A 13619-nucleotide genomic window follows, 5' to 3' on the forward strand; every position below is an offset into this window, starting at 1 on the left:
CTTTTTAAATGAATCGTTTTTAATTTAAAATATGTATGGCGGAAAACACAGACAAGACTGAAAAAGCAGTTTCTGCTCTTACACTCCTCTTTAAAAGAAACTGCTGTATTTTAAGCCAAAACAACTGTTCCCTTTGATAGAACTATATGTCTATATGCTGCCATAGCAGATTCATGGTGCATTAAGCCCCAGAAATATTTTTAATTTGTCCGTTTTACCCTGGAAACCCGTTTACAGACGTCGCGCAACCGCTTTTGTTTCAACCCAGCCATAAAACGAATTATATTTATTATTTGAAATGTCTGTCATTTTTAGCTTACAATCATTAATTGATGTGTAATATTTTGTTAAAAAAAGACTAAAAAATGATTTACTCGCATATTTCAACTTTTAAACAAATGACGTCACCGTATATCTACCTCATAACTATTGCTTAATTGTATTTTTTTTTGTTACTGTCGCATTTTCTCTGATATGTTGGACGATAAATAATCGATCCAAACATAGAAAAATAGAAAACAAACGTTTAAAGGGTAAATATATGAAAAAGAAAATCTCGACCGCTCCTTGATGTCTGCGATTTCTGCATCCCGACCTTTGTTATATTACCATGTTTCACCAATAAAATCCGCAAAAGAATCCAGCTGTGGCCATTCACAGCTGTGTCTTGACACTCAGTGATACATGCTACATGGAGTTTTTGGATCGAAACAAGTATGTGATAAGATCTCGTTAAAATCATGGCGTCTTTAATTATGCTCTCTCATGCTCTCGCCTCCAGTTAGGGTTTTGCTGTCTATTTCATCATTCTAAATGCATTCCTGTTCAGTTTTTCTTCCCCCAGAAAATAGAGATTTTAAGCTTTTCCTATGATGTATCACACATGCATATAGGACAATTTTAAAATTTGTCGAAATTGGGGGTCTCAGAGAGGAACTTTACGGAATTTTAAGTCACCTGTGTGTTATTGACAAATACAAAATACATTTTTTTTTCAAACTCTGCACTTTCATTTCACAAGATCAATGAATGCATTTAACAATAAATTAAAAATAATAAAAGGGGATCGAAGTACAACAAAAGAACAATTGGATAACTTGCAATTTTGAAATTTGGTCAAATTGGGGGTCTCAGAGCGGAACTTCAAGTAAAGTGTTTTCTGCCATATACATATATGAGCAAGCAAATATACAACGCTTTAGGTTTTTGGGGGTATTTCTAACTCCGTCCAATGAATATCAGTTATAATTAAGACATTTTAAAGATCCGTTCTACAATATGGAAAAATATTGCATTCTACAATATTGTCTCGTTTATAAAAATACATAGAAGTATTTTCTTATAATTGGTGCAATATATAGACATTTTATTCATCTAAAAGGCTACCTTTTGACGGAAGGAGAGACTCTTGTAAAGAGTAACTTTTGATTTTTTTGGCATTTCCAAGTCAGAAAACAAAAACATTAAATATCCCAAAAACACTAACACATCATCATGATAAATATTTGGTATTTATTTTGATCATTGCATTGTCTAATGAAGGGTATAAAAAACCGTCCCATCAGCGACATTGAAGTCTTTTTAAATGGCCTCATGAGTCCCTTGTGCAAATACAGTACATCACATCATTATTTACAAATTTTTCCAATAGGAAAAACAAAAAAACTTTTTAAAAAAATTAACACAAGAAATATGTATTAGAAGGAAATGTTTCCTAAAGGGGTTAGTTCATGACCTCTGGGTAACCATAGTAATTCTCCAGCTCGGCAAAGATGTCGTTGGGGTTCTTGCAGCTGAGGTTGCAGAAGCAGGCCTGCACCCACATCATTTTCCAGGAGAGTGACGAGCCGTCGGGGCACACAAAGTCCACGTCCACCGTTTTGGACTTGTACGGGATGCAGCAGCGCTCATCTGTGCACGCGCCGCAGAATTTGGGACGGTACTGCCTGGTGCTGGTGCAGCCCGATATGCTCATGTTGGACGCGCGCTCTTCGCGGTAGACGTTCAAGCACTTCTTGCCAACCTGATAAACACCAAAAGACATAGAAAAGTAAGAAAGGAATGATAAAGGCGGATGACAGATGAGAGGACGGTAAGAAGACAGAAAGAAATCCTCTGTCTGCTTCTACCTTGATGTGTTTGGTGATGTCGACCTCGCAAGGCCTGAGGTTGCAAAGACGCGACTCCTTGACGGGCTCGCAGCGTTGGTTGGCGTTGGAGACGCGCAGGGAAAGGCCGCGACCGCAAGTTTTCGAGCAGGGGCTCCACGACGTGGTCTGGCTCACGCAGTTGTTCTTTTGCCAGCTCGTCAGCTCAGCGGGGGGAGCTAACACAGATACGCTTGCGTTACAAGTACCACTTTGCTGCCATTTTGTAGCACCTGGATGCTAAGAAACTACTTCAGAGTAGAGGAGTTCAAAAAAATAGATTGTTAGATGCATCGCGATTCGACACGTGACGACTCGATTACGATTCATAAAGGCTCAAAAACGATGATTTTCCCTCATAAATTTATGATAGCCGCTCATAGCGGAACGAAATTCAAGACGCGTCTGCCGCCAGACACCGTTAACAAATGCACGCACAACGTTGTGATGGATGCTCCCGGTTACTGGGAGAGAGATTTACTCCTTTTTAAAAGACTGGAAAATAAATTTGTGTATGAGACAGGCAGGCCGCGCTTTTGTGCGCAAGTTATTTTTTAGAGCAAGAGGGGAAGAGAAATAGTTCGTTGCTCCTTGTCTTTCAGATGTCCAGCAGTAGTTTAAGGCATTTCAATTGAAAACAATTGAGTGTGTTGCTAAGACCTGTGTGCGTCTATAAAAGGTGAGTACAAGAACCCTCTTGTACTGTTTAGCCTTTATTGTTGTTATTTTTGAGATGTTAACAGTTAGCGCCAAGCGCAAAGCTAATTAGCTAATTCGCTAACGCATATTTCATTTGCAGAGCATATAAAACCATGATTAAGTACAGCAGTAACATTATAAACATGCGAAATAGTACAGAAATCTGTTGTTGCAAATGCTGCCTGCGAGCCGACGGGCGTGTGTGCGCGTGGGCGGGCAGGGAGAGAAGAAAGTGCGCGCGCTGTAATGAGTGTGTGTGTGTCGCGATGTTGGAGGTTGTCGGACAGTTTATGTGCTCGGCAATAAACGCCACAAGTTAAAAGTGATCAAGAGCAGTTGTGATTTCCACCTGTCACTCCAAGAGTTACACAAGGGAGGTTACACTGTGAAAACAAAGTATATTGGTTAAAAGAAGTCTTATTTCTAAAGACACTTTGTTTGTGTCCAGAAAATGTGGAATTCATTCCACCAGTGTAAATTTTATTGTATTGTTGAGAGAAATAAGTACTCACTTTAAAATGGTTAATGTTTTTGCACTTCGTTGTAAAAAATAAAATAAAAAAGCAGCTTAAGGACAGTTTTTTGTTGCATGGGCATGTTTCCATCGTTCCTGTTGAATCATAAGGATATTTTAAATAAATATTGGACATAAATTTGTTTGGCTACTTTATTAAACAGTAATGTATGATGCATCGATAATCGTGATAATCGCGATAATTGTGATCATCACCAATACCATGATCACAGTTCAAAAATCAAATCGTAGCACCCTGAATCGTAATTGAATCGAATCGTGAGGTAGCTAAAATGGCACACCTCTATTTCAGAGTGAGTTTGAGTGAGCTTTGCTGCCACCTAGTGGACAATTATAAATATTTTTTTTAAGGAGCGTCAATTATTTCCACATTTGGTGCCGTCACGTGGCTTTTTGGGCGGTCTTACCCTCCACGGTGTGCCTTGGTGCCGTCTTGCGTCCCCTCTTGGGCTCGTCGCAGATCCATTCCTCGCAACACTGTCCCCGCACTTTGACACGGCGCGGGTTCTGACACCAGACGCGCGGTGGCCTGGACTCGGTGCAGAGTGGCACGCAGCCGATGGCGCCGTTGACGCACACGCACTGGTACTTGCAGCTGGGCTGAAAGCTCTGGCCGTTGCGGTAGATGACACCGTCGTGCTCGCAGCCCGTTCCGACCATGTCTACCGGGAGAGGGCGGGGAAACGTCACATTGTCGGTCACCCAGGTTAGGTTAGTCGTCTGCAAAAGTTGAATGAAGAAAACGACTCTTCTCTTGGTTGTTGAAGGCAGCTTCAATTGTAAGGGATTCTTCAGTTGTGATTTTTGGGTGCGTGGTTTCTTCCAATTTATTTCCCTCCATTCTAGTTGGACATATCTGTCCAGAACCCATTTTATTTCTTAATGATAACAACGCCCAATTTCTGGCTAAAGATGCGGGCAACATGAGTATCTACACTTGCATTCATTCATGCTGAAGGGAATAGTATCCTTTCTCGTATTTACCAATCGACTGTTTCTATTACTCTAACACACTTAATACAATCAATCAGGGAATGGTATCTTTTCTCGTATTTACGGTTTGTATTACTGTAACACACCCAATATGAAACAAATAGCACCATAGCTTAAGGAAAACAAGGGCCATAGGGCATAAGAGATACATGACGCTGTCTTATCACGGAAGCCCAACGTGTGCGTCATGCAACTGACTGAGCAAGATTGACGCTGACGAGGTAAGACATCTACAAGCCCACGTCTGCACCACCAACTCCCGCGATCAGTTCTCCCGTACAGTCCAGAACAAATGGCGGGACGTACTGTCCCAACACAAGGAACACAGGAGAAAACCCGATATCCAACTGATAACACGACTGATAAGACTCCAAGAGCCCCTTTGACCCTGAGATGGCAAAATCCACAACCCTCGCTGCCATGACAACAATAACTCCCGAATCCTCCTGTCCAATCCACAAACAAACAATAATCCTAAACAACGCCCAAGTGTCAGGGAAATTCACTTTTGAACACCAAGACAAGAATCAAATAAGAGAACAGAATCAGACTCAGCCAAGGATTTTCTTGCTTCGAAGGCTTTATGAACAAGAGCTCTCGGGTACAGACATGGAGCCACGCACAAAGCGTCCTCTCCGCATGTGGACAAAAGTCTGCAAAATGCAGGGCATGCCTCTATTTATGGGTTGACATCATAGAAACAAAACCGAAACCTACTATAGCATATCCTGGTAAAAACATCTCAAGTTACAGAAAAACATCTCCGGTAGGGGAAAAAACACCTCAAGTTATGACCTTGAACACCGGCTCTGGCTAGAACGATGATGAGCTCAGTCTGATAAGCCACAGTCGCCCATTGTATTCATTCAGGGTTTATTGGAAAACACAGGAACATAACAGTCCATATTTGGGAATATTGTGTCTACAATAGTCAAGGCTATGGGAAGGCACACTCAAACAGATTAATATAACAATGATGTTCTATGCTATAATGTTCTCATGCAAACATAACAAAAGCATATAAAATATGATGTATAATGGTTGTGTTTTAAGCATGAATACAATTCTCTCACACCAAGCACACTCTTCTTCTGCGCACAGCCTGCACTGCGAGAGCCTTCAAAAAGACAATGTTTAACTAATCGTTGTCATTTTTCCCGGGAACCTTTTTGTTGACTTGTGATATGCTGACCTTGGAACGAGTCTGCCTCCTCGCCTGAGTCTGTTCGTTTCGCCTTACCGTTTGATCGCTGTCGACCTGAATAAATTGTCAACTTGTGCTTCGAAGCCTTTTTCCGATTTTCAAAATGGAGTCAGTACAAGGGGTTAAGACTATGGTGAATGCGCGGGGTTTGGCCTTTTGGCCGGGTTGTCGGGGTCCCGCCGACCGGGGTCGTTGTATCTGCATCAGCGGGGGTCCGGCGGTTTGGCTGGCTTGTTTCTGGCAATCTGGCGTCCTTCAATGTCCAGGATCATCTGAAGTTGTCCGATTTCTTGATTAACAAACATTGACGCGTGTATTATTAATACGGATCATTTTTTTGAAAACAAAAAAAAAAAAAAATGAAGCCGTCACAAAAAAATTCTGCATTTTATTTTTCTGATTTTAAGAAATCACAGAAGGTTTTCTCTTCAGTTATAAATATATAATTGAATACAGTAGTACCTCGACTTACGAAATTGGTTCTGGGAGCAGTTTCGTAACTTAAAAATTCTGTAAGTAGATGCGTTTTCCATGTAAGTGCCCTAATCCGTTCCATGCCCCCGCCCCAAAATTCAGACATAAATCTTTTATAATGCATAAAAATGCATCAAAACATGAAACAAATACATGTAACAATTAGAGGATTGCACATTAAACAAAAAATCAAGAGTTGTGTATAACATAAAAAAAACCAAGAGTAAAGAATAAATGTTAATACACTCATGTAAAGATGTCAGAACACAAGGGGCAAATGAAGAGGACGCTGGGATACACACATACACATACAGTAGAGGTCCCTCTTAGCCAATTGGATGCCAGAAATGCTAGGCAATAGCCAATGACAGAGCAGCTATAAGTATGTTACGTTCAATACCTCTACGAGTACCAGCCATACTGTATTTTTGCCTTTCGTATCCTGAAATTTCTTTCGAAACAAAAGGCAACATTTTCCCATTGAGGCGTGTCTTAACCTGAAAATTCTCTATGTAGAGACGTTCGTAACTAAAGGTACTACAGTACGTCTAAAATACAAAAACAATCAAGAGCAACGAGGTAGTCATTTTGGCTCGAAAACCTCTGATTGAAAAGACATATAAAAAAAAGTATTTAGCTCCAACTAAAAAGGTCTTCTCTAAACAGCGCTTGAGTATTAAGTCACCACTAATGAAATGTTTTTCCAGTAGACCAGTGATTGACCAGTCAGTTCACATACAGCAGTCATTCACCAACAACACCTTGCACCAACAACAACAGCCACAAGAACCCAGGAGACAAAATAGGAGATTAAAGGTCAAGTATCTCCAACAACCAAGAAGATTCCAGTTTCCCTGACTCAACTTCAGCAGTGACCTGGATGGCTGAAACGATACGCGTGTACCGGGCGAGGTCATGAACCAACACTTACATGCACACAGGCCCTTTTCGTACCTCGGCTTGTCCGAGCTGTAGTCACAGTACAGCCCCTTGTGGTGGTCGCAGGTGTCCGCCTCGTTGCACTCCTCGCCCACCTGCCGGGCGCAGGCCTTGCAGCAGTCGCAGCCGTCCGTCAGGAGGCTCACGCCCGGCGGGCAGGCGGGAGGTTCGGCGGGACACTCGCAAGGCCACCGGCAGTACTGAGTACGGTGGAAGGGCTCCGCGGTCGGCGACGTGACCGTCGGCATGGCAGTGGAATTCCGGGAGGAGGCCTGCAGGACAGGAAATGGGAAAAACGTAAGACTCGGGACTGTCTAATTGGGCGACATCAGAGTCATGGTTTCTCTCAGATATGATATGACTTGGAAAACCAGACAATGATTTGTCATTTTGGCTGTTGGGCAGATATATAGTGTCTAAATATGGTCAAATTCGTATTTGTCATAAGGCAGACAACACAGACAAGACTGAAAAAGCAGTTTCTGCTCTTGCGCTTCTCTTTAAAAGAAACAGCTGTTTTTTATGCCAAAACAACTGTTGTGTTTGATAGAACAATTTGTCTATATGCTGCCATAGCAGATTCATGGCGCATGAAGCCCCTGAACTAATTTTAATTTGTCCGTTTTACCCTGAAAACCTTAGTTTACAGACGTCGCACAACCGCTTTTGTTTCAACCTAGCCATAAAAAGAAGGTAATTAATTATATTTATTATTCAAAATGTCTGTCGTTTTTGGCTTACAATCATTAATTGATGTCTCATATTTCGTTTAAAAAAGAAAAAAAAAACGACTTTAAAAAATTATTCACTCACATATTTTGAACTTTTAAACAAATTATGTCACAATGAAAAAAATGGCATCTGTAAAAAAGTCACGGATATCCACCTCATAACTATCGCTTAATTGTGTCGTTTTTGTTACTGTCGCATTTTCTCTGATATGTTAGATAAATAATCGATCCAAACAAATAAAAATAGAAGGAAAAAAAAAACGTTTAAAAGGGTACATATATGAAAAAGAAACTCTCAACCACTCCTTGATGTCTGCGATTTCTGCATCGCGACCCTAGTTGTATTACCCAAAAAATCCAGCTGTGGCCATTCACAGCTGTGTTTGACACTCAGTGATACATGCTGCATGGAGTTTTTGAATCGAAACAAGGTAAGTACGCGATAATATCTCGTTAAAATCATGGCGTCTGTAATTCTGCTCTTGCGTGCTCTCACCTCCAGATAGGGTTTTGCTGTTTAAAAAACATTTTTTGTTTTAAATGCCCTCCTGTTCAAAATGTTTCTTCCCCAGGAAAATTGAGATTTTAAGCTTTCCATTGATGTATCACGCATGCTTATCGGACAGTTTTGATATTTGGCCAAAATGGGGGTCTCAGAGCGGAACTTCAAGTCACCCGAGTGTTTTCCGCCATAAATCGATTTTCATCAGTCATTTTTTTTTTTTTTTAAGTTTTGAAAGGAGCTTTAGAAAAAAATAATCTGAACAACTTTAGACAACTAAGTAATACGTTTTTTTTCAGTGATGATAAGATACTGCCTCAGCATGTTCATTCTTCACGTGTCACTCTAGGGTTGAGTCTATGATGGATGTGGTCAAGTACTGAGATTTTCAGGTCATGAAAAATGTGATTCAAGCTATGTCTGGAGATATAGTTTGTGTTGACGCAGACAGATTCTAAAAATGACCAATTTCCTCACTTCAATATGGAATACGTAAACAAAGCATACAGTTGGAGGATACAATATTTGTGAACAGCTTATTCCAGTTCGTTATCTAATGTAAACACTTTCCTGGAGCGCATTAGAGATGTAGTGTTCCAGATGGCCACACGAGGCCGCAAAAGAAGAGCAAATAAATCTGCCAATGCACGATTGAAGTCTACTTTTTTAATTGACCTTTTCAATCTAAGGTTCCATAATAAATGTTTATCCATACAGTAATACTAAAAGGGTAGGGAATTACATGCAATCACTTTGAATAATGAGATTAGAATTCTTAAAGTTTAATACCTGTTGAATTCCGACTGCAGTTAGAATCCACAAGAGGAGCCAACTCATCCCGGGTGAGGAGCCTCACAAAAATGCTGTTCATGTGCTTCTACATGCAGTGTACAGTGTTCCGCATGTACACGCCACATCCTACACCCGACTGCGACATCTCCACACTGAGCGATCTGCAGTCTATCTGAGTGGACAAAAATGCAAAAAGCCCAAGATGACGTCAACGTGCTTTGACATGCTTATTTTCTCCTGCTCCTCCACTTTCACTGCGCAACTCCTCCTCCTTTTCCTCCTCCGAGTCCGAACAAGCTCTGACGTCCCGCTTCCCCGACCTCTGACACTTCGATACTGTCCCCTAGTGGTATAACAATCAAGCTTTTGACATGGACTAGAAGACCACACTTTTAAGGTCTAGCCTCAGACTGCCTAGGTGAATGGGTTTTGTCATAGTATTAGGATTAGATTTGTTTGGTCTTGATCAGGGATGCCCAAGTCTGATCCTCGAGGGTTAGAGTTAGGGCAGTGCTTAATTTGTAAATCATAAGGTGCTGGATCGCATAGTACATATGACAGTGCAGGGATGACGAAATGGGCACAGGTCCCAGAACATACGCAGAAAATGGTGCTGAGAACAACACGCAAATGCCCAATTGCCATGCTGTGGGACTTACAAGGCTCAATTTCAATAATATTCATTATGTAAATGTTATAACAACAATTTACAATTATTTAGGCTATACTCTGCACAGCACGGGCAATTGCCCACACAACCACAGGTGGGACTTACAGTAATGTACAGACCAACTTGTAAAACATAAATAACAACAAAAAAAAAAAAATCAGAGATTACAATAAATAACACAAGCCCATTCTTTCGTGAGTATCATCCTCCCGTCTTCTCTGGCCCCAAAGTTCCCACCGCCTTACAAATTGTGCAGCCCAAACCTGAATTTCCCATCAGGGCACTGGCCTGTTGCTCCGGCTGTTGGTGGTCCACCCGGCTGACTGCTGGCGCTGTAGCTGGCCCCCACTCCGGGTGGCGCTGAACCTGATCAATTGCTGCTAAGGTAGCAGCCTCCTGCCCCGGCTTGGCTGGCTGTCCATGAACCTGGCTAGCTGTTGCTGCTGCCGTTAGCATGATTGCTGCAGCTGCCCTCACTGCCGGTTGTTGCTTTTCTGACTCGTTTTGAAAAAATACAGTAAATGCAGATTGGAATACTGTTTGATCCTGGCTGCTTGCTCCCCAGATGCCGCAATTTTTTATTTTTTTTTTTTATGTCAAGGGCGTGATTTGGTTTAGCTTTCCAGTGCATCAACAAATCTCTGACTCTTTCAAATGACATTAAATTTCTATAAACAATATGAAATTCTTGGGATCTGTTCTGAAAATGAATTCATGCAGGTTTTATTTTATACTGTAATGTCCGTAACTATGCACAGTCCCTTTAAGAGACGCTGGGACTGGAGAGCTGTGAAGTAGTAGGAAGCGAGGGGAAAACGGGCGAGAGGCAAACGTTTGCGGTCGAATGTGGCGGCAGTCCACTGTTATTTTGTTTATTGTGTTCTTATTGTTGCCACAATAAAATGGAGACTCCTCTCCTTCTTTCCCCTCATTTGGGGCTATTTAAAAAAAAACGTTTTTAAATTATTATTATTTTCTATACACGAGAGGTGCCGGATCTGCCCAAATAAGTCCCGGAACACAGGGAGGCCAAAATCAAGAGGTGCCGGATCTTGTTCCGGCAGGATCCGGCACAAATTAACCCCTGGTAGGGAGACAGGGAAAACAAGCTGGATTGGGGCTCTCGGAGACTGGCACTTCCTGTTTTTCCATGGTCTCAATCGTATTTTGGTCTCGATTCCCTCAAGAAAGACTTTTGAGAGTCGTGACTGAAACGTAACTGAGATGGTGACAAGACCTAGACTTTGTATTTCTTGGTCTCAGTACACCCTGGTCTCACACAAGTCTTGGTCTCTGTTTCGACACTTCCTTCCCAACTGTGGCTCTCTAATCTTAACTTTCACCTGCTTCTCATCCTGCATTATATTTGCTCTTCTCGCAAACTCTGGTTCTTGTCTCCCCAAGACAAGAGTTCTTGTCTCTTCTATTCTTACCCCCAATTCAAACTATCCTCCTATTCATCATTATTCTTGTTCCTCCCCTAAAGTCTGGTTCTCCTATTCAATTATTTCTCATTTGCCTACTTAGCCCAACCCTTCCTTGAATTGGTGATTCCCATCCTTCTCTCATTTTCGACACCCCCTGCATCCCTTTCTCTTTTCACATCTTTTACCTGCTCCTCCACCTCCAGGTCTCTGGTCCTTTAACCAAATCGGGTTCTCCTCATTCTGAAGATCCAAGTCCGGTTCTCATACTTTTCCACTCTTGATCTTTGTAGTTTGAGCTTCTTTTTTTAGCTCACTCACTTCCTCCAATTCCACTTCTCCTCCCAGCCCACCCTCCTAGGGTCTAGATTTCTCCAACTCTGGTTCACCTCTATTCTCTTCCATCTGGTTCACAGCCACTTCTTCCTTTAACTTTCAACTCCTCACTCTCTTCTCCCTTGACATTTAGGGTTCTTACTGGTTGATGCTGATAATGCCGAAGCCTGTGAACCATTCCTGAGACACTTTCATTTGGTTTGTCTTTTCCCTCTCTTCTTTTACCTTCCACTTGCTCCTCGTCCAGTCAGATCTCTTCTTCTTCTGTTTCTGGCAATGGCCTCTCATTAACTTTAGTCCACTTGCTCCCACCAACTGTTCTTCTTTCTCCTTCTTTTACCTTCCACTTGCTCCTTGTCCAGTCAGATCTCTTCTTCTTCTGTTCCTGGTTATGGCCTCTCATTAACTTTAGTCCACTTGCCTCACCAACTGTTCTACTTCTCCTTTTCTGTAAACTTCGATCAGATCCTCATACCACCATTTTTTGGGTTCTCGTCTTTCTACTCATCCCTACGTCCTCATCACTCATTGTGTTGCTCGCCCTGGTTTTCCCTTTCCTCTCGCCTCCCTTACCTCTCATCCGACACTTCCATCCTGCACACATTTCCTCCTGCTCCATTTGAAGGTCCAGTGGTGAGGGTTCTTGGGTAAACCTAAATACCCTCTCATTTAAAGTCTTTTACCAGGACCACATGAGTTCCTCTTTGATATCTGCCACATAGAGGAGGAGGCCGAATGAACAGGATTCACTCGATTTAAACATTTCGTCCTAAAATAACTTTTTCGTCCTCTTTAATTATGCTAGCAAAAAATGTGTTTGTGGCTTATTTTGGCTCATCATAAAACAGAAAATGAATAACTTTATGGTGGTCCTCATCTTATTTGATCTGTGCACAGCCTTTGAGATCATAATTTATTGAATAATCCTCCAAGATTAATAAAACACGAACAAAACGCTTTGTCCGCTACACACGTGCACAACATGGATCCACGATGTCATCCAGATCCAAGTCGGAGCTCCTTTTCTGCCTCGTTTCAGTTTTCTTTGGACCCAATGCAACATCCACCACCTTCTGGAAGAAATTAGCCGCAAAAAGCAACAGGGACTGAGAAACAAGACCCTGCGGGCAACGGAAACGATAATGCTAATAATCAGCGGTAGCTAGTGCGCTTTAAGCGTGTGTGTTCAGTTAGGTTAGTCGCTAACTGTTAAGTGCAATCAAGTGTCAAAAACACTCACATTGTCAGACTAAAAGGAAATCCCCCTACAATTCAAAACGATGCCCTCCGGTCTAAATTTTGGTAGAATTAGCACTTCAAAGCCAACTGGCGTCCGAAAGCCGCTTATGAAGTACCCCCGAGGCAATGTGTAAAAAGACTGACGTTGCAGGGTGCCTAATAAAAGGAAATGGGTGTGTTACAAATATCTTTACAGTCAAAAGAGTAAATCAATTTTCATGTGAAAGACAAATGGCATCTGCCTAATGACTGAAAACTGCTCAGTTATGAACTTCTACTGAGCTTGGTTGTCTCAATAAGAAAAGAAATTGTGATTTCGAGAGTGCGGTTGTGAGTTCTTTTGTCCAATAATGTCATTCTTGAGATTTCAAAGTAGATTAGACACTCACGTGAGGTCCCTGGACTCCAGTTGGCTAGTGTATTTGAGCATACGTACAGACCGTTCCGGTAATTATAGCCGCTTTATATAGCTGCGGTCTAGAGCTCATGGACGAAAAAAAAATATCTGCAGCACTCTGGCCAGAGTCTCTACAAGAATGCTGCAGCCTGGCGTGAACTCACACAGTGGGTCAACATGTCGGAAGCAGCAAGATTTTCTTGTGGTCTAAGGAAGCAGAGATATTTGTGTTTACAGTCAATTCAAATTAGTGAAGCGCTTAGGTGTTTTTTTGTTTTCTGTAAATCAAATGGAACAATTATGCAATTAGGATAACGACCCGTATCTCATAAACATGTCAAATATGAAGCGTCGTGTCGGGAAATAAGTGAAGACCACATTTGGCGTAGGTTCATAGACCATGAAAGATTTGGGTGCTTCGCGAGTTCTGTTTCGGTTCACGCGTCGGCGAAAACAAAAAAAAGCGCTTCTCCGAGTCCGTCTCTGATATAAATGAACGTCAAGCGTTTGTCGATAGCGTGTGCTCCGCCCACTGGA

General features: G+C 41.9%; 1 protein-coding gene across 2 annotated transcripts in view; it reads right to left on the reverse strand.

Annotated features, from left to right (window-relative positions):
- Positions 1-1516: 1516 nt before the first annotated feature.
- ccn4a (cellular communication network factor 4a) overlaps positions 1517-13619 on the reverse strand; it is a 57568-nt gene continuing 45465 nt past the window's right edge. The window contains exons 3-7 of one of the 2 annotated variants that reach the window (XM_057828609.1): positions 9014-9188; positions 6984-7263; positions 3789-4043; positions 2130-2326; positions 1517-2023 (exon numbers count right to left, since the gene is read on the reverse strand). In XM_057828609.1, the coding sequence (XP_057684592.1) occupies positions 1724-2023; positions 2130-2326; positions 3789-4043; positions 6984-7263; positions 9014-9061 (1080 nt within the window). In that variant the 5' untranslated portion in view covers positions 9062-9188 and the 3' untranslated portion in view covers positions 1517-1723. The remainder of the gene's footprint in view (positions 2024-2129; positions 2327-3788; positions 4044-6983; positions 7264-9013; positions 9189-13619) is intronic. The other variant, XM_057828610.1, reaches the window with a different exon arrangement.

Source organism: Corythoichthys intestinalis, chromosome 22 (genome assembly GCF_030265065.1).
Source record: "Corythoichthys intestinalis isolate RoL2023-P3 chromosome 22, ASM3026506v1, whole genome shotgun sequence".
NCBI lineage: Eukaryota > Metazoa > Chordata > Actinopteri > Syngnathiformes > Syngnathidae > Corythoichthys > Corythoichthys intestinalis.